The 20,839-nt window shown below is 58.2% G+C and overlaps 1 protein-coding gene and 1 non-coding gene across 4 annotated transcripts; both read left to right on the top strand.

The window, feature by feature from the left end:
- Positions 1 to 6,410: 6,410 nt before the first annotated feature.
- Positions 6,411 to 6,484, top strand: TRNAI-AAU (transfer RNA isoleucine (anticodon AAU)). The gene has a single exon. It is a non-coding gene; the product is annotated as a tRNA-Ile (tRNA).
- Positions 6,485 to 8,882: 2,398 nt separating this feature from the next.
- ZNF839 (zinc finger protein 839) lies at positions 8,883 to 20,559 on the top strand. Of its 3 annotated transcripts, none has more exons than XR_009451435.1 (8): positions 8,883 to 9,176; positions 12,658 to 13,515; positions 13,858 to 14,022; positions 16,541 to 16,639; positions 17,246 to 17,389; positions 18,499 to 18,692; positions 18,835 to 18,959; positions 19,695 to 20,559. XR_009451435.1 is itself a non-coding variant. In XM_059685747.1 (8 exons), exons 1-8 carry the CDS (start codon positions 8,982 to 8,984, stop codon positions 19,795 to 19,797), a joined length of 1,809 nt encoding a protein of 602 aa, XP_059541730.1. In that variant the 5' UTR covers positions 8,885 to 8,981; the 3' UTR covers positions 19,798 to 20,559. The 3 variants fall into 3 exon arrangements, 2 of the variants coding, with proteins under 2 accessions (XP_059541746.1, XP_059541730.1); XM_059685747.1 differs by having other exon boundaries at positions 8,885 to 9,176; positions 18,573 to 18,692; XM_059685763.1 differs by lacking the exon at positions 13,858 to 14,022 and having other exon boundaries at positions 18,573 to 18,692.
- Positions 20,560 to 20,839: the final 280 nt, after the last annotated feature.

Genomic DNA, 20,839 nt, shown 5'->3' with positions numbered 1-20,839 from the left:
TCTGCCCCAGGCCCTGGGGGCCCGATACTGAAGGGAGTGGCTGTCCACGGAGGCAGCCTTGACCACTCAGGTGCCTCTGTGACCCAGCACCCAGGCCTGGCGTCCTGACCAAGGGCGCTGAGGGAGCTGGGGAGATGCTAGGCTGTCAACAGGCCGAGCAGGAGCGGAAACTTTGGTCCTGGCCCTGTGGCCTGTGCGGGGCACGCCCTGGGAGGGGAGGGCTCTCCGAGAACCCTCCTACCCTCACTCCGTCCTCTCCATCCTTCCTCTCTTCTCTGTAGGACACTCCCAGGTGCCCGATGACCTGCCAGGGTACCTGCTCAGAAACACCTTCACCTCCTGACCACCGGGGGCCAGGCAGGCGCACCTGCCAGGAGCAAAGGGAGGACGCCCTCCCTCTCTGTGCCCGCAGGAGGACTGTCAGCCCCTGCGGGGGAAGCTGCTGAAGGCGGGCGGTGTGTGCCGCCCAACTTGAGACCTGCTGAGCCCGAGGCCCACCCAGTGCGCCCTGAGGCAGCCCTGCCTCCCCAGAGCCTTTGTCTGGGCAGAGCCAGGCCACCCCATTCGCCCCTCGCCCCCCCACCTCCCACACAGCTGCCCGCTGGTGCCTGTCCCTAAATAGGGCGGTCAGCCTAGCCTCAGCCCAGCTGCTTGGGACCGCAGGCCACAGGCCGGCAAACAGGAGTCACCTGAAGGCGGGGGTTCTGAGGACTCGAGGGGCAGAAACAGCCAGCCACACCCTGTGCCCCAGCTCCTTCACCGCCTGGGTCCCCAGTGCCAACCACTGGACAGGAGGCGCTTCTCACTGGCTCCCCCAAAGGAGGAGAGGCTGGCTCCCCTGCAGCCTCCGCCACGGCCCCGCCACGGCCACGGGAGGTGGCGGCCGCAGCAGCTCCAGCCCCAGCACCGCGCAGTGACTGCTGCCCCGGCTGCCAGGACGAGGCCTCAGCCCCGGGCGTTCAGGGCAGGTGGCCACCGTGGCCCCTGTCCCGGCGGCTGTAAGCTTCTCAGAGCCCGATGGGTCCAGGGCAGGACCACAGAGAGGGGCTCCCTGCCAAGAGCCCACGCAAGTCACCCGACGTGGCTCCCACGCCAACGGGCCCCTGAGAACATCAGTCACAGGAACAACATAGAGAGCAGGTGGGCGTCGCCACAGCTGCGTGGGACCAGCAGGTGGAGCTCAGAGGATGGAGCGTGGCCGTGGGTGACTCGTCTCTTGGACCTGCAGCCCCTGAGCCTTCAAACTCCTGACGCCCCTTCTGACCACCAGGGCCCCCTCTCCCATCGGCCTGAGGGGCCGGGAGCGACATTGGAACGAGGAAGGGTTCCCCCCGCTGCTCCCAGCTTTCGGTTCGTGAACGGGCTGTGCCGGGCCCCAGGGTCACACTCCCACGATGGCTGCACGCGTCTGACCCTCCAGAAACTGGTATCTTTGGAACACATCCACGTTGGCCCGGGGATGCTCACAGTGCAGTGACACACCCCCCCTGAGGCAGACGCTGTGCCCCTTAGAACACGTGTCAGCAACCTGACCTCCATGAAAGCGTCCATGTGTGCGGGTGCGGGTGAGCAGGTACCTGCAGGCACGCTCTCAGGGCTGGGCCCTGTGGTCCGGAAACTTGGCTCCATCTCCAGAAGCCTGGGGCTCCCAGGAGAAGCCCAGACCGGCCAGACGACCAAGACCTCACGGCCCTGGGTGGACCTTGGAGTCGGGCTCACTGTTACCCCAGAGCGTTGCCGAGCCAGGCCTGGGCCCCACACTCCTGAGCCCGGGGCCCGCGGCCTTCCGGGCAGGTGGCCTCAGGCTGTGCCTCTCTCCAGCTGGCTCCTGGGGCCCCGGACCTGCCCCCGGGTTCACTTTTCTACCATCATGGGCTCTGCCCCGCCGGGCGCAGAGAAGCCTTGCCCGCCCCCTCCCAGCAGAGGCCACAGTGTGCAGAGGGGAGCGTGTGCGGGAGCGGGTGCAGCCTGATTGGTAACGCGGCTGTAGCCCCCGGTGTCCGCCATCGAGGATGACACTTGGATTCTTTGTTTCTGCGTCACTTCCCGGGATAGAAACCCAATTTAATACATTCCATACCCGGTGTAGGCCCTCATGAAATATATGTGTTTTGAGGTGTCCCCCTAATGGATGTGCCACAGGCTGTCCACCAAATGTACACGCCCTTTAACAGCTGATCACTCAGTTTTCCCTCCTTTTCAGGGCGAGCGGATTTGACGGAATGGGTGAAGCCAGACTCAGCTTGGAACCAAGAAGATGTATCCTCTGGAGTTTGTGATGGGGACACGTCCAGGATGAAGGGTCTGGTCCCGAACGGGCCCCAGTCCAGGCACCCAGGGCCGCTGTGGACAGAGGATGCGCAGAAACACCGCACGCAGCGATTCTCGGTGTTTGCGGCTCCATTGCTTCAGCAGCAGCAGCGCCGGGACCAGAACTGACGCAGCCACGGAGTTGCAGACATCAAGAATCGTTCCTTCGGTTCGGTGTTTGTGCGCATCTCTCTCAACAGCTGCCCTCGATTCCTCGACTGCTGGGTGTTGGGTCCCCCCAACTTTAACTTTTCTGTGTCCCCATAAAAAGCCTCGTGGAGACATGGTCTTTGTTCAAATCTTACCGTCTTCACCCATTTCTTCAAATCTGTTCAAACTGAAAAGAAGTGAAAATTAAGTGTGTTATCAGCTGTTAACGTGTCTACATTTTGGGGGGATACTACACGTACTTTCAATGGAGGGAATTTTCCATCACTTGTCTGACCTCTTTGTACCTGTTTGGGGGGACAGCCTGTATTTACATTCAATGGGGATTCATTGTCCACAGCAGCCTGAGCTCTCTATACCTTTTTGGGGGACAGCCTATATTGACATCAGTTGGCCTCAATCTTTCTCCTTGGGAGTCGCACCTCAAGTGTGAATATGGCCGGTTTCCTGACACATGGTTTCCGGTTTACTAAGGTGCTCTCCTGGGATGGGCTTAACCTGGGGACTGGGGTTGATGTGCTGAGAAAGAACTGGGTGTGCAAATGTGTTCTGTCTCTGAGTGCGGTGAGGTGTACGAATTAGCCATTGATGCTGGAGCACAAGGATGGGTTTGTAATAAAATGAGTTGGAGTAGAATTGAGTCCTGGATTTCCTCGCCGCTCGTCACTGGCAGCGATGCCCGGGCTCGGGCTCCCCGCGTCCGCCCCCGGGGCCTGGGCCCCTGGAATGCAGACCTCCCTCGGCCAGGAGGCCAGAGAAGGGGGAGCCAGGTTTCCTGTTTCCAGGCAGCCGCTCTTCCCAGGCCTTGGTGTATTTTCAGTCCCTCTGAGTGGAATCCCATTTTGATTTGGGATTTCTATCACAGCAGGAGCTCAGCTTAAAATGATCCTTGGGTTTTCCAAGGCCACTCAACTAGGAAGAGGCCGAGGAGGGAGGAGGACGGCAGGTGAAGTTCCCCCCTGACCTGACCTCATGGCGGCCGTCCAGCTGCCGCCTGCGTGTCCCTCCTCCCTCACCAGCCTCTTCTGTAAGGTGCCTCCTGTGGCCTCCTTTCCCCTTCTTTCCAAGGCCCTGCCCCTGGGGGAGCCGCCCCCTCTGCGAGCTGCCCTCCCCAAAGATGGGAGCCAAACTGAGCGTGTGGACCCCTGCAGGCCGCCTCCCCTGCGCCATTGGCTGTTGCAGGGTCTGAACCTGACCGCTCACCCCTGGGAGCTCTCAGCCTCTGTCCCCTGATTCTCCCCCATCTGGGACAGCTCTTCAGGGCGCACACTGGCCGGTCCCTGGGTCCCCCCTCATCCTTTCCACAAACACTCATTGAAGCTCCCTGTGTGCCTGCTCCCGGGTTCCACCGTGGAGGCAGCCCCCTCCCTGCCCCTCTGCAGGGCTGAGCCACCTGCTCCCCAGCACTGACCGCTCCTGAGCTTCAGGCCTGAGGTCGCTGCCTTAGACCCCCTGCCCGGGCTGCGGGCTCCCCCACTCTCCCTGGCTCCTCTGGGCTCCCTGCTTATCCAAGGGCACCAGCTGTCAATCACAGAAGCCAAAACCTGGGGTGCGGGCTGGACCCCTCCTCTCTCCACTTCCCACAGGTGGTCGCTCCCCTGAACCTGGGTCTGGAATGGATCTGGAATGTGCCCGCCCCTCTTAGCTGACTGTTCTCATCCCGGGTTCCCCCGACACCCCTGTCCCTGGGTCTTGGCAGGGCCTGGCCAACTGGTCTGCCTGCCTCCCACACCTTCTCAGCCCCCTGGCACCTCTGGCATCCACCCCGCTGACCTACCTTTGTGAACCTCCCTCCCTCAGCCTCCACACTAGCTACACCCGTCCTTCTGCGGACTATGTGTTCCATGTGACTCACCGTGGGGTGCACCCCACCCGCTCTCACCCCCCTCCAGCCCCAGACAAGCTGATCATACCCACAGCCTTCACTGCCATCTTCCCAGAAGGCTCCCAGCACCGCTAGCCCAGGCCTCTCCTGGGAACCCCCAGATCTGTTCCCAGCTTGGAGGTCCCAAAGACACCTGCACCCCACAATGCTCAGCACACCGTTCACGCTCCTCCCCCACCAAAGCCTCTGTGCTCCTCCTCTCATCCCCTCTGTCCCCTTCCCCCAGACCATGCTGGGCACCGCCCTCTTAGAGGGGTTCTTTCCAAAGGCTGCTCCTCTGGTGTAGGGTTGCCAGAGAAAGCACAGAACTTCCAGCTAAAGTTGAACTTCAGATACACAACTACCAATTTAGTATAAGTTCGTCCCGAATATTGCATAACATGTACTTATATGAAATTATTTGCAAAATCTGGCCATCCTATCAGGGCCTGGCCAGAAGTGGAGAGTTTGAACAGTGACATGACTATGTTTTAAAATATAAGCTTTTAAAATTATATCATTCATCCATCTGCCTCCTGATCCTCAACACGTACTGTTGCAGACTGTGCCAAGCTCCGGGCATTCAGGTGTAAGCAAATGGAGAGGATGCCTGCCATCACCAGCCATTCCCTCTGCCCACAGGCTCTACCCACTTTGGTCTACACCTACCCACTGCTGTCCTTCAGAACACTGTCAAATGTCCCCGTCTCAGGAGTCGGCCCAGCCCTCCACGACCAGCAGGCTTTCTTTACGGGGCACTGAACACAGCCCGAGCACTCCACTCGCTCTGTCCCCTGCCACAGCTAACTCCCAGGGGACTGGGCATGTGTTTTACTCACGGCTGGTGGAGCGGGTTTAGGGCACTCTCAGGCTTAGTGACTATTTTTGACTGAGTGGTCCTTTGTCTACGCCTGGGTCTCTAACCTTCCTGGTGCCCTGCCTAACATCCTTTCAACTAAATCTGTTCTGCAAGATGAGCGAGACTTGGATTTCCTGCTCGCAACAGAGAACCCTGATGCAACTTGGGCTTGGGAGCAGTTTTTTGAGCATCCGGACCAGAGGAGGGACCCCCTCCGAGCGCCAGTGGCCCCTGGGACATCCGCGTTTGGGGAACCGACACGTTTGAGTGTTGTCTTCCCAACACTTTCTCATTGCATGCAGATCCTGGCCCTTTGGAGTGAATATTGTCAGTTGCCCACCCAGCAGCTAGTCCAGGATTTATTCATGTGCTAGTTAGTCAGAGGGTGAATGAAGACATTTTCCAGCTAAAAGGGGGAGCAGACATGGAAGAACCGTTTAAGATGGTATTTGCAATTATTAGGGATAGACTTATGATAGAATACTAAGTAAAAAATGCAAGATTAAAATGGTATCTTAAGCAAGGTTAGATTGAATTATAGATATAGATATAGGTACAGATACAGATATAGATTATCGAGATAGAGATAGAGAAAGACGTAGATATATAGATACAGATACAGGGTGTCCCAAAAATGTATACACACTTTGAATAATGATATATTCCTGTGGGTTAAATCTGAAAAGAAAGAAACATCCATTGAGCTATGAGCTGTTAGAGTGCGTATACATTTTGGGGGGACAGCCTGAATATGTCTGAAAATTAAAAAACAATGGCAGGAAGGATGCCAAGACCCCAGCGTGGCTGTGATGGGCGGTGGGAAATTCGGTGGTTCTTTCGTCATCTCTCGGGTTCTCTGTTATTTTCTAAGCTTTATTTAGCCAAAGCGAAAGCCCTGGGTAGAGGAAGTTTCCAAGCGGCACGGATTCTCCGAGATGAAGTCAGCATTGAGCTGCGGTATCTGAAAACCTTTCTCCCAGCGGAGGCCCTTTGCATTTCCCCCGTGAAAAACTCCCATTCGCTCCAAGAGGCCGCTTACCCTCTCCGGGAAGCCCCGGGGCCTCAGGTTTTTCCTCGCCCGAAGGAATGACGCCAGGCGCCGCGGGAAGGAGCCGGCGTCCCGGAGTCGCCCGGGGGCGCTGGGCCCGCTGGCGGCGAGCGCAGGCGTAGAACCCTCATAGGCATCGTGGCGAATTCCAGATCCCAACTGGCCGGTTAGCTCAGTTGGTTAGAGCGTGGTGCTAATAACGCCAAGGTCGCGGGTTCGATCCCCGTACGGGCCAGAGTGCTTTTTTTAGCAAAATCCACTTGCCAGTTCTTTTACAGCATATTTAAAAATATGCTTTTCAAATACGGCTTTTGAGATCTGTAAACGGGGTGCAAACAGGAGACAGTCGCGCGATCATTCCGGACTCCGCCTCAAACCTGTCGCAGCGGCCATTGTGGAGGGAGAGCAGGATCCCGCGCACGGCTGGCAGTGCCTGTCCCCCGGAGTCCCCGGGCGCCGCACCCCGCGGCCACCCTGAGGGTCTTTCTTAGGACGCTCTCAGAGGCTACCGACAGTGGCTTCCCCATGCAGAGCTTCCAGGGCCCTGGGTGGAGACCCCAGTTTCCCGGAGTTCTTAGAGTTGAAATCCCGGCTTGTAATTCATTCATTCCACGGATGTTTATGGAGAGAGCCTGGGGCGCGTCCCGCACAGAAAGCGAAAGACGCAAATGCCAGCCGCTCTGGAGACGGTGACCAGACCCGACCGCCGTGTTTTTAGGAGGCGGTCTGGTGTGGAAGCCTGTCTTTCATGTTGTTAGTGATTGTTAGAGAGCTTCCACGTGCCCTGACCTGGGAATCGACCTGGAGGTATCAGGACGACGCTCCAGCCAGCTGAGCCTCCAGGCCCCGGGCTTCTTGCCACTTTTTTGCTTTTTCAGAGAGCTCTTAGGCTTCACATTTCTCCCTCTTGGTTCTGCAGTTTGCAGCCAGATGGCAACGGAATTTATTTCTCACTCATGGCTCAAGTCTGCAGGTGGGTAGTCAGGAGTGTTTAGATTAGCAAAAGCCATCTTTAAAAAAACAAAACAAAACACAAGACACCCCAAAACATATTTTTATTGATTTCAGAGAGGAAGTTGAGAGGCAGAGAGAGATAGAAACATCAACGATGAGAGAAAATCATTGCTCTGCTGCCTCCTGAACTCCCCCTACTGGAGATTAAGCCCGCAAACAGGGAATGTGCCCTGACCGAGAATTGAACCATGACCTCTTGGTTCATAGGTCAATCGATGCTCAACCATTGAGCGACACCAGCCCACCAGCTTTTAAGGTCAATATCCTTTTTAAAAATATATATATATATATATTATTGATTTTTTACAGAGAGGAAGGGGGAGGGATAGAGTTAGAAACATGGATGAGAGCAAAACACTGATCAGCTGCCTCCTGCACACTCCCTACTGGGGATATGCCTGCAACCAAGGTACATGCGCTTGACTGGAATCGAACCTGGGGCCCTTTAGTCCTCAGGCCAATGCTCTATACACTGAGCCAAACTGGTTAGAGGAGCCAATGTCCTTTTATATCAGGGTCCAGAGCAAGGGTTCCAGACATCTTTGAAAAATCTCCAGCGAGGCGGTAGCTGGCTTGGCTCAGTGGATAGAGGGTCGGACTGAAGGGTTCCGGTTGGATTCAGGTCAACGGCAGATGCTGGGGCTGTGAGCTCAAGGGACATCCAGGAGGCAGCCAATCAGTGATTCTCTTTCATCTCTGATGTTTCTCTCTCTCCCCCTCCCTTCCTCTCTGAAATAAATAAAAATATATTTTAAAATAAAACCTTCAGTGAGAACATCTGTAACCAGAAGAGGGCCTGGCCTAGGGGGGTCAGTTAGAAGAATTTGGGGCTGCGGACACCAGGCATGGACTCCGGCCCATGAGCTGCATGTCGCATCTTGGATGTCTGTGTCAGGCTCCTTGCTAGATGCAGGGACACACAGAGGAGGCAGCTGAGACTGCTGCCCTCAGAGCGCACACTTTCCTGAACGAGGACTGAAGGGGTCCAGAATATGCCTCTGTGACATAAAAAACATTTTGAGCAAAAGGCATTTGAATTCCTGAGCAGTCTTTTCTGCCTAAAAAAGCAGAGCCTTCCAAAAAGAACGCAGAAGAATGCGACTGTCATAAATCGCCTTCCCTGGGAGCAATCAGGAAAGACTAACTTGGGACACCTAAACGCATTTCACAAGCGATCATCGCCCCACCTACTGCAGGGAAGGGCCTATTCACCTTCCCAACAGCCCCATTTCCCCGGCGCCCCCTCTCCCTCCTTCCTCTGGTGAGAGTGTACAGCCCACACTCTAACTGCCTCTTTGAGTCACTTATTTTCCTGTGAATTCTGGCAGGTACATGAATAAAAACACGGTTGCATTTTGTCTTTTCTCTAATTAACCTGTCTTTTGTCAGTTTAATTTGCAGGCCCTCAAAAGCCGAACCAAAATGGGAAGAGGAAGTTTTTCTTGCCCGACAGGTTTCAAAAGCTGCCGGACGTGACCCCTGAAGGTGAGATCTTTCCTTGACAGACAGGCGTGGCCGGCTGGTTCTGTCCTGGGCGAGGGGGCGGGGCCACCAGAGGGGGCGGGACGACCCTACGCCCCGCCCACCGACGTATCCCTTCGCGGTCGCCTTCCGAGGCTTCTGGGCCCGCCCGGCACTCGTAGCCGCCCCTTTCCCGTGAGGCGAGTCGGAGCCGCCGTCGCCCGGTGGCCCCGGTTCGAGTCCCCGCGTCGGACGCCATGGCGGGCTCCGAGCCGGGGGCCCCGGGCCGGAGCGGCAGCGCCGCGCGCCTGGCCCCGCTGGGCCCCGATCAGCTGCGGCAGGTCCTGGAGCAGGTGGCCCAGGCGCAGCCGCCGCCCTCCGTCCCGCGGGCCGCCCCGCAGCCGGGTCCCCGCGCCCAGCTCGTGCGCCCGCCGCGCCCGCTGCCGCCCCAGGTGAGGCGCCGGGAGGGACGTGGGGAACGGGGCCGGGGAGGCCACGTCCGCCCGGCCAGACTCAGGGTCCCCGCACTGGCCTCCCGGGGACGGCTCGCCCTCACCCCCGCCGTCTCCGCCGGGGTTTGCGGCTCCCGACGCGCCTGGCCGGGAGCCTCGCCCGCGCCGGGCCCTCCTGCCGCCGGCCGCCAGCGCCGCCGCAGGCCTCGCCGCTCACTGCGCGCTCACGGGCACTTCCGCGGACGAGCGTCACCAGGACACCCGGCGGGCGCTCCCCGGCAGGTGCTGGGAGCCGCAGGGGCCGCGGTGGCGAGAGACCCGGATGGGTTCCCAGGAGCCACCGCCGAGAACTTTTCCGGTGGCAGCTGCCGAGACTCAGGACAGAATTAAGTACATTTTTTGTTAAAAAGTATATTTTTTATTGATTTCGGAGAGGAAGGCAGAGGCGGGGGAGAGATAGAAGCATCAGTAATGAGAGAGAATCATTGATCGGCTGCCTCCTGCACGCCCCCACCCCCCCCTTTCTGGGCCTGGAACCGTGACCTCCAGGCTCCTAGGTCGATGCTCAACCTCTGGCCGGCAGAGTTAGGCGCGTGGTGATGGGGGGTGCGGACTTGGCGCCCTGCAGTCGTAGCGCCTGGATTTGTAACTCAGTGCTCAGCACAGCGCCTGCCATACCCTTCATGCATGAAATATGCAAAAAATATACCACAAAACCGCCTTTCCCAGTGGCATCCTTTCCAGGGTGCCAGGCTCTTGGTTAGTAGGGAGGTGGGGAATGAAACAGGGTCTTGTAGCCCCCGAAGCAGAAGCCCAGGTCCCCTTTCAGCACTGGGCCGTGAATGACAGCCGCCCCTCATCCCAGCTTCCCCAGGCGCTTCCTCCTCCAGGTGGGCAGAGAACAGAATGGACAGTCCTCATGGTCGAGGCCCCCTCCCCGCACCCGGTGATTTCGGCTTCTTGGAGCTGTACCCACTTCCGCATCCACCCTGGAGAGTTGTCTAGCTAAAGTTGGAGAAGACAAGTACGATTCTGCCCAAACTGCTTCCTCCTGCATGCGCTGGACACGGCACGTCTGAGCAGTCAGAGGGTGAGGGTGGCCTTAGTCTGCACGCACCGCCCCCTGCCTGGCCCCGTGCCGCGCACAGTGTGGCTCTCAGCAGCCGCACACAAGGGTTTGTATCAGCGTTTACAGACCAGCAACAGGCTCAGCGAGGTTAGGTGACTGCCCAGGGTCCCCCGCGTGTGGCTGCCCTCCAGGGCCTGTTGAATGTGGCCACAGCCTTTTGGGTTTGGTGTGACAACTTAGGAAAGAGCCCAAAAATGACATTTTCCACCACATGAAAGCAAACTGCAGTTAGGAGGCGCGATTGTGTTCTGTAGCTCCTCTAATTGGAAGGATATAAATTCTTTGTGTGTGTGTGTGTGTGTGTGTGTGTGTGGTTTTTAAAAAATATTTTTTAATATTTCAAGAAAAATTATTTTAAATATAATAATGTTATATGCAATAAACATTAATATTTCAAGGGAGGATATAAATTCTACCTGGAATCACAGTAATGGAATTGTGCGGCCTGTTCAGCTAATACTCTTGGAGCACCAGCTGCGCCGCGGAGGCCACAGCGGCAAACAAGATGTGCCCCTGGCCCCTAAGGAGGCAATAATCTAACCAGGGAGGTAAAACAGGACTGAAACTTCTGATCACAGTCAGAGAGCTAGAGGACACTGCGGTGTTGCTCAGTGGCTGAGCATCAACCATGAACCAAGAGGTCACTGGATCGATTCCCGGCCAGGGCACATGGTTCTCGCTCTATCCTTCTCCCTTCCCCTCTCTCTCTAAAAGCAATAAAAACATATTTAAAGAAAAGAAAGCTGTAGGCACAGGGGAAGGGCTAAATGCATTAGAGGAAGAGGTTTCTGGCTGAGGGGTCAGAAGCGGTTGTGGAAGAGGTGGTGTCCGCACTAGATTGGGAAGGGGTGCCGTTGAACGTGCGGAAGAGGAGCGGCATGCCGGGGGGTGCATTTAGAGAAGGGGGTTCTCTGTGGGGTGGTGCGGATCGGAAGGCACAGCCCCAGTGGACACACACCCACGGGTCAGGCTGTTCCCGTCCCTCCCGTTCCTGCCCCGCAGAAACACTGCTAGCTTCCTCTAATAGCCGCGCCCTGTTTTTCTTACACCTGGAATACCTTCCCACCTGGAAAAATTCTACTCAGCCTCCAGGACCCCACCCCCACCCCCACCCCAGAGGTCATCTGGGAAGCCACCCACTCCCGGGAGTCACTGCCCCAGTTGCCTCACGGTGGCAGGTGGCATTGCTTTCCTGTCTGCATTCCTTAGGGAACCTCTCTGCCTTCAGAACCAGCAGTGGAGCTGTTGAAAGTACAGATTTCAGGGCAGGAGGTCCCGCTCAGCTGTCTGCAGGCGACTGGGGCAGGCAGGGGACTAACTACCGGCCTCCTCTGGGGAGGCAGGGCTTTGCCGATGTGTACGCTGGCGCCCAGAGGGACTCGGAAAGTCTGCTCAGTGAAACGAACGTGACACCCACATGGGAAACCAGTGGCCATGGCAGATCAAAAATTTAGGCCATGTTTGTGCTGTGGTCGTTCTAAAACAATAGGGTTTGGCGCATGCACTTCTATTACTTATGTGTGCAAATGCTTCCACACTAACCTGTGGATGTGACAAAATGTATCACTGGGTGTGGTCAGAAAGGTTCAGGAACATCACTATAAACGGTACAGATATGCAGGCTGTTCCCAAAACTACACACTTTAACAGGTGACGGCTCCATTTCAAGAATGAAATGCATTTGAATAAGCACTGCTTTTATAATTATTCAAAGTGTGTGTATACGTTTTTTGGGACACCCTATATTACATAGACTTTTTTTTTTATTACATAGATTTTTGAGATGCATTTTATAATTTTATTTTTTCATACATTTGTATTGATTTCAGAGAGGAAGGAAAAGGGAGAGAGATCAAAACGGCAATGACTAGAGAGAATCATTGATTGGCTGCCTCCTGCCCCACACTGGGAATGGGGCCTGCAACCTGGGAATGGAGCCCGCAACCCGGGCATGTGCCCTGACCGGGAATTGAACCGTGACCTCCTGGTTTATAGGTTACCGCTCAACCACTGAGCCATGCTGGTCGGGCATAATTTTATTTTTTTGAAGATTTTTTATTGATAATTAGAGAGAGAGGGAGGGAAAGAGAAAAGAGAAACATCAATGTGAGACTAAAACATTGATTGGTTGCTGCTTTCACACCCCCGACCAGGGATCGAGCCCAGCACCTGGCGTGCACCCTGACCGGGAATTGAACCGGCAGCCTTTCGGTGCACGGGACGACACCCAACAACTCGGCCACGGCGGCCGGGGTGCATTTTATAACGTAGAAAAAATGTCCATGGTGGATTTAAGATGAGAGCAAAATTGCGGAAACATTGATAAGCTAAATGCTTCTTTTCTTTTTAAAGCAACTGGAAACCATCTGTGTCACGGTAACGTCTGGAGAAACGAAAGGTCAGGAAAGGCCGAAGCCCCAGCTGGCCACCGTCCATCCCAGGACAGCCCGGCCGAGCCAGCCGCCCGGGAGGCACTGCCGCGTGTTGGGGCTCAGCGTCGCCAGCCCTCGGCTGCCCAGGGCACAGCCCCTCCTGAGCGCCCGGCCGCAGCCTCCTGTCCAGGTGCTGCTCCAGAGGTCACTGCCCGCCCTCCAGCCGGTCCCTGCGGTGAGACTTGTGGCTCCCCAGGCGCCAAATGGACTCGGCGCCACGTCGGCCCCTCAGCCAACCTCCGGCCAGCCGGCAGTAACATCTGTTTCATCCAGTTCAGCAAATTTATTTAGTTCCAACTTGCATACAAAAGACACTGAGAAACTAAAAAAACCTTTCAAAGTGAAAACACGTTCTGGGCGGATATCTCGACCTCCCAGGTATAAAGCCAAAGATTATAAATTCATACGGATGGAGGATTTGGCCGACAGCCACCCGTCCGACTCGGACGATTATTCAGAACTGAGTGTGGAAGAGGAGGAGGAGCAGAGGGACAAGCAGGCGCTCTTTGACTTGCCGAGCAGCTCCCTGAGGCCCAGAGCCTTCAGGTGTCAGACGTGTGGGAAGTCGTACATAGGGAAGGGGGGACTGGCCCGGCACTTTAAACTCCAGCCGGGCCACGGCCAGCCCCCGCCGGAGCCGTTGCTGTCTGAGAAAGCCCAGGGGAGCATGGCCCGGGGCTGTGCGGAGGGCAGGCCCCGTGGCCCCACGCCCCCGGGACCGTCCACACCAGCTCCTCTGAGTGCGGAAGGGGCCCCGTCAGCTCGGGGTGGCCCGCAGGTGAGCTTTCTGTCTGGTGGCAGTGTCCTGTTGCTGCCGTCACCCTTAAAGTAGCCTTCATGGTGTTCGAGGGGTTCAGGCAGAGGCTCAAGCAGAACCAAGTCCTCTTGTTGGGGGACCTGAGACCCACCTTGTGGGCCTGCTGCCGGGGAAGGGAGGCGTCTGTCCGGCGCAGCCAGGTCCTCCGGCGTGGTCATCGGGCTGCGTGCAGCGCACTCCAGCTGACAGCGCGTCTTGGGAAAGGTCGGGATTGGGGGCAGCGGCCCACGGTGCCTCCTGGGACATCGGCAGTGACACCTGGGCGCCTCCTCTCCCCTTGTTGCCCCTCCCAACACCCTCTAGAATGGTCAGCCTATGGAAGGGGAAGCAGCGCTGGTGACGGAACCAGCAGATGGACGTTACGCAGCCCTTTGGGAATCAGAGAGACGCCCCGGACCTGAAAGGGGCTACGCCCCCGCCCCCGCGGGCCAGAGCCGAGCTGCCAGGAGCAGAGCCCGGCTCCAGGAGGTACGTCGCTCTCACATGGGGTGAGACCTGTTTGGCGTGGAATGTGGCCGTTCGCTATTGGGCTCCTGAATTGGAACGTAAAGTACCCAGATGGGTAGGCAGTTCACCTGGAGTGCACTTGGCTGGAGCCCGCAGTTAATTCCAGGCTGTTCACCTAGAACCATTCAGGTTTACCTGTCTGAATGGACCAGAGGGTCTTACCTACAGCAAGGGCTGTTTGTCTTTATACGTTTTGGAAAATTATACCCATGTTTTCATGGAAGCCATTCAGAAAACAACAGAAGTAGTTTTTGCGGTTGTTACTGTCATAAGTTGCAAGATATAAAAGCATGTTTCAGGTTTTGAGTCCGGGAATCTCCAACCCAGCCCGGAAAGAAGGTGTACGGAACTTATTTATTTATTTATTTATTTATCTTCTTTTTAAAAAATATTTTTATTGATTTCAGAGAGGAAGGGAGAGGGAGAGGTAGAAACATCAATGATGAGAGAGAATCATTGATCGGCTGCCTCCTGCACGCCCCACACTGGGGATGGAGCCCGCAACCCGGGCATGTGCCCTGACCAGAATCAAACCTGGGAGCCTTCAGTCCGCAGGCCGACGCTCTGTCCACTGAGCCACACCAGCCAGGGCAGCGCACTGAATCTAGCTGGACTAACTGGGAAAGGTGGGACTCACTCAAGTTGCCTTTGGCCAGGACGCATGTATTGGCCTGGCCACGGCGGATGGATGGATGTCTTAAGGGAAGTGAGAGCCAGCAAGAGAGCGCGAGGCCAGTCAGCGAGACACCGGCTCCACACACAGGGGAGGAAGTGGTTTCACAGGAAGTGGCTTCCTAGAGAGCTCCGTGAGGTTACGGTTCTAGCGGAAATGGAGCCCTGGTGAACTGGCTTGTGGGGGTAGGGGTGGGGGCTTGTTCATTAATCCGGGTGACGTGTCCAGGAGTAGGAGGTGAGGTAGTCCTTGGCTTGACCACTCGTTAGCATCAGTTAGCCTCCCCCACCCGGTTAGGCCCTCTGCACAGCCCAGCCGCGGCCCCGGCCCGTGCGGAGTTCCTGGTGCGCTCCCCGCACGGTCCCTGACGGTGGTCACCTCGCTTAACAGTGAGGAGCTGAGACCGCAGAGGCTGCACCGCGCACAGGCCCCCTGGGGTGGCAGGTCTGGAACCTGGATCTAGAGTGTTTGGTGTCCACGCACGGCCTGTCTGCTCCGTGTGACGGGGACTCGAACACGGTGGTCCTTCACGTTAGCGAGGTGGCACGGGACGCTGAGGACTGCTGACCGCACCCTGACTCGCAGAGAGGCCCTCCGAACCGGGCACTAGAGCACACGCCGCTGCCCGCACGGACCAGGCCTGTCCTGGGTGTGGGGGGGACAGTGTGCGCGAGAGACACCCCACTCGGGGAAAGATGACAGCCACACCGGCCTGGGACAGTTGCCAGAGAAGGAGGAGGTGCCTGGCTGCTGTTGGCCAGGTGTGGCGAGACGACGCCCACTTTCCCTCCACCCACACCTCCCGAGTGCTGGAAACCAGCTGGTCATTGCTCTAAGGGCTTTGCAGTGACAAAGGGCTTTGCACGGCCTCTGTTCCCAGCCGTGTACAATGTCATTGTCACCAAAGGGCTTAGTCGGAGTTAAACGCCCGGTCCCGCAGAGAACGGTCCTCCTTTTGCTTTTGTGACTTTCCTGAGCCCTGGCTCCGCTGATGGCTCCTCAGCCTCCCTGAGCCCATGTCCTCCCTGAGCCTCGGGCCTTCCTGTCTCTAGGGCTCTCCGCTTCCGCCACCCTATTGCTGCCCTGGCTGCCCTCGTCCATCCCCCTGTGTCTCGGCCCACGCTCCCCTGCTGGCTCCCACGTCCGTTCCTCCTGTTCAGACCTCTCTGGCGCTTCAGCCTCGATTCCAAACGTCCCACAGCTGGTTCCTGTCCCACCCACCTTGCCAGGTCTGCCCAGAGCTCAGCCGGGCACCCAGAGCACCCATGGCTCTCCTTTCCCCTCACGCACCCCTCCTCTTCCAGCGGTCACTCAGCCCTGCGGACTGCACCCTCCCTGCTGCCTCCCAGATACCCTCCCCCCCCACCGCCACCACCACTCCCCGCCACCACCACCCCTGCCCTGCCTGGCTGTCACCTGGTCCTCTTCCTCTCTCACCTGTGCTTTGGTGGGGCCCTGACTGGCTGCCTTGGGATTTCTGTGCCTGTTCTTCTCAGGCTGGTGAGCCTGGAGCCCTGGAGAGAAGGGAGCGCGTCTCCCCGTCGCCATGTCGTTATCCAGAACTCGTATCCACTCCGTGCTCAGGGCTGTCGGGGAGTCAGGCTCTGAATCCAGGTGGATCTCAGGATTTTGTTCATGGGGAACAAGCGAGAGAGTTCACAAAGCAGAGCGTTTGTAGTGTAGAGTGGCTTCATCACTGAGATTTGAGGGACCTTTCTGCCTTTTATGTTCTTTGTTGCAGCAGCTTGTTGGCTAATGGGAGATTCTTGTGGGCTTTCAAAGATGTCAGTCGCTCTCTTCTGGTAGGTTCTGCAGCAGTGTGCGCTCGAGGACCTCGTGGAGTTGGCTCTGCCCCGGCTAGCCCAGGCCGTGACCGTGTATGAATTTCTGCTGACGAAGGCGAGTGTTCCTGCACGGTCCAGGGGATGACCAGGGGCCATTTAGAAAGGTGTCCTTCACGTTAGGTTAGGAGCCAGGTCTTCTGCAGTCCTTCCCTCTGGACAGAGCTGGTGAGGCTGCTGGTGCTGCCGGAGGCCCTGGTCTCCCCGGGCAGCTTTAGCGTCTGTGGGAGGCACCGAGGGGGTAGCAGCAAACCCTGGCGGCACACGGCCCCAGCACCCACCTACGCACCTACCCACCCTCCCTCCCTGGCTTCCTCCACTCTGGACTCCCCCACGCTGGGTACCTCCAAGCCGGGCTCTGGGCCCTGGTGAGCCCACTCTGATGCTGCGCCTGGGCTCCTGCACCCACACCGCACACCTCCCAGCAGCTGCCAGGGAGAGGAGGCCCCCCGCAGGCCTTTCTGTGTCCCCTTTGCTCCGGGCCCACTCGTGCAGCCCTGCGGGCGCAGTGCTGGGCACACAGGCTCTCCCTGGGCAGTGAGGGAACGCCTGCCGGGGACAGGCCTCGGCGAGGGCTGAGGAACCCGTCTCCTTCCCTCGACGCGTCCTTCTGTATTTCCCCTCTCATTGCCTCCGGTGTCAGCGTCTTTTCCTTTTTATCCTCATTAAGGCTGAGAAAGGTCATCAGCCTGTGTTCCCAGCCGTGTACAAGGAGTTTGAAGAGTTGCATCAGATGGTTAAAAAAATGTGTCAGGATTACCTCCGTGGCCCCAGCCCGCGATCTCAGGAGCCCCTGGAAATAAAGGATCCCGAGGTAAGGGTCCCGCTGGGGAGCGCTCTGCTCGGAGGACGAGCGGTTCTGTAGGACGATGTGCATTTCCGTGGTGACGTGGGCACTGTCGGCCGCGCTGCCACTCTTTCTCTTCACGTGAAGGCGATGAATGCTGTCTTCAGGGAACTCGGAAATGCAGATAAGCTCCAGGAAGTCCACACCACCGCGATTCTCCTCCCGCTGATCGGAGTCGGAGTCACTGCCACGGTTAATAGGGTCCTTCATTATGTAGATTTTGGGGTTACACACAGCCCAACGGTCTTGCTTGCGGTTGTTTTGACAAATTTATCATTTCAATGTCATTGTCATCAAATTGCCTTTAGCAATCTTGGGTCCTTGACAGAAATGCGGTTTTTTGTTTTGTTTTTTCCTTCTTTTTTGTGTGTGTTTTTTGCTTGTTTGTTTCTGATAGAAATGTTTTTGAAAAAGCCCTGGTTTGGTTTCTTTTGGATACAAGCCTTTGCTGCGAGGACGTGTGCCACGTGGTCAGGGAGAATCGCCTCATCCCACTGCCATGCCCCGGAGCAGTTCTCTGGCCCGCAGAGTCCCACACTGTTCACCAGGGGACACTGTCAGGCCCCTGGCCTCCCCTCTGACCTTGACCTGCCCTTGCTTCCCTGCCACCCCCTCATGTTCTTGGAGTTCTCTCCACGGTCCGGGTGTAAATGCCGACCGATGTCCACGATGACCTTCACACCTGCTGCTTCACATGGAACCTGGTGTCATCCCCCCACCCCTCCAGCGGCTGTGGTCCCACATGGGCAGCTGCCAGGGCCAGCCAGGGGCTCCCAGCCTCCCAGATCCACGTCCCGTCCACCGACTGGGAAAGGAGACGTGGTTCTGGAATAGGCAGGATTCTTTCTCTGAAGTACCGGGGCGAATTCAGAAAAGAAGGCACAGTGGGCGAGACAGCTGCCGTGGTAGCAGACTAACGTTATTAAGCTTGTGGTGACACGAAAGAGAGTGTTTTAAATTTTATTAAAAACCTTGCTGGTGTCTCCTGGCCTGCTAACCCAGCGGCTCTGGCTCTGGGAGCGGCATTTCACCACTGGCTCTTCCACCTCACACTGACCTTCACTTTCCCTGTCCAGACGGCGCCTCGCTGGACAGAGGGACTTCGCAGACTCAGAGGCAGGCCTTCAGTCCTTCACCCTGTGCTCCTCAGGTGGCTGAGTCCTTGGGAATCGCGGAGGAATTCCTGCGCAAGGAAGAAACACACACCGACGACGGCATCGGACACTCGTGCAGCGGCAGGGAGGCCAGCCCGCCGAAGAGGGAGGACGAGGTGGGCCGGCGGGGCGGGGCGGGGCGGGGCCTGCCTGGCCTGCGAGGGGACGGCTGGGTTTGCCTTCACTCTCAGCGCCGCTCCAGGAGGGGAGGTACCGGCCGCCTGCACCTTCCTGCCGCTGACTGTCCGCTCTCCCTAGACCGCAGGGGAGACACTGACTTCAGCGAAAAGGCCCAGAAGGGCAGCTCTGCCCCAGGAGCCCCCCGAGGCTTCCGCCTGCAGCGGCCAGAGGACACCGGCGGCGTCCCCGGGCGGCCAGCAAGGGTGAGATGCTGTGTGGTTACAGCTGTGACTCAAGGGCCTGCTTTTCAGCCGGAGCCCCTGTGGCCACATTTAAGAGAGCCCTGCCCTCCGGTTTCTCAAGAGCTTTATCTCGGCTTCCCCACGTTCTGTCGCTCATATGCGTCCCCAGGAACCTCGAGGTCTTGGAGGTTTTCTTGGGTCCCGTGTTGAAATGAAGAGCCGCCGTGTGGTGGTGGGTGGTGTGCCAGGAGGGGCCCAGGGCTCCCCCGAGTCTGGCTAGTCTTTCCGGAGACTGGGCTCCGAGTGCCCGCCGAGATGTAGCACTTGCAAACATGACGTATTCTGGCTTTCAGTCCTGCCCTCGTTGGGCACCTTGAACCTGGGCATGTTGAGAACCGTGGGAAACTCCCTTACAAGCCAGCTTCGCAGGGCCGCCCGCTGGTGCGGGGCTGATTTAAAGAGGCCTCTCCATTCCTAACTCATTGCTTAATCCTGCAGGGGGGCGGGGCAGGTTTATTCATGAGAACAGGGAGAACTCTGACCCGCGGGACCCAGCTTCCCTGCCCGCGGGGCTGCACTTCCTCCCGTGGCTCCGTCCGTCCGTCCATCCGTCCGTCCCGGATAGCTCCCGTCCAGGCAGCAGGAGTTTGTTTTCCTTTTGCTGCACATGCGCGTGGGCAGCCTGTTTGGACAATGAGCGCGGCGCACAGGCCATGACACAGCCCGCGGGCGACTTCCCGTTTCCCTCGCCGTCAGGTTTGCCCCCGGAGTCAATGGGACCGCCTGTCCCCGGCGTGAGGAGGGCCACACCACACCGAGATCTGCGGGCAACAGCAGCACGGGCTGGGCCAGCAGCTGAGAGCGCTTGCCGGCGTAGCAGCCAGGAGCCTGTGTGGAACCCCCTTGCGTGGGATGTCAGTGGGCCGGGCCTTCACGCTCAGCCCGGACAGCCCAGCCGGGGGTGCTGACCCGGAGCCGGCCGCAGCGAGCCCCACCGAGGCTGCGCAGGGAGCCTCTTCAGACCTGGGCGGCGGGGACTCCGCGGCGGCTGCATGTCCGCGGGAGGGGTGCGTCCCTGCTGCCTGGCGGGGCTGGAGCCCCGGAGTGCCGGCGAGGCCCTGCTCACGCGGCTGCGGTCCCTCCGCCGGAGAAAGTCTTGTCCCTGCAGCCCGTGTCCCAGCCGGGCCTCCGCTGTCTGCTCGGTGGGTCTCGGGCCACGTGCGGGGCTTGGACCTGTCGCCCTTCGGACCCGGCCACACACTGACCAGAGGGAACCGGAGAGCGTCGTCCCGAGGGTGAGGCCGTGGCTTTGAGATCACCAGCGGGTGCCCGGAGCCGTTGTCTTCCCACGTGACTGTCCTGGCGCCTCCGGGCGCCGTAGTGTCTGGGAGGCGGGCATTGTTCACCGGCCCTGAGCGGAGCGGCCTGCCCTGCAGCCCGGCCCGGGAGGGCTTCCTCCGGAGACCGAGGCGCAGAGCCCTCCCCGCGAGAGGGAGTCAGAACACAGCCTGACGGACTGATTTTATGCAGAGGGTCTATTTCAAGGCGTGTATATTTTTCTAATGTGAATACTGACACCAAGGAGCCTTTTATTTATAAAGAATGATGTCTTTCCACCCCACGCCTACCTTTTTCTCTACCTTCTCATCACAGTGGTGGCCGCAGGGTATTGGTGATGAATTCCTCCGGGCCGTCCATCTGCCTCTCAGCACCACTCACCGTCCCTGGGTGCCCTCCCTGCTCCCCAACGCCTGCCCTTCCCCAGGGCCATGTGCTGCTTTTCCTCAGCAGGGGCCCATCCGCAGCTTCCCCAGCAGGCAGGAAAGCCCCCCCGGCCCCAGCAGGAGGCAAAGCCCCCCGCCCCCCAGCAGGCGGGAAAGGAGCCCTCCTGGCGGGCGGCA

This window comes from Myotis daubentonii, chromosome 1 (genome assembly GCF_963259705.1).
Source record: "Myotis daubentonii chromosome 1, mMyoDau2.1, whole genome shotgun sequence".
In the NCBI taxonomy this organism is placed as follows: Eukaryota; Metazoa; Chordata; class Mammalia; order Chiroptera; family Vespertilionidae; genus Myotis; species Myotis daubentonii.
The sequence above is the reverse complement of the archived record's forward strand: the minus strand, read 5'-3'. Positions and strand labels throughout refer to the sequence as shown.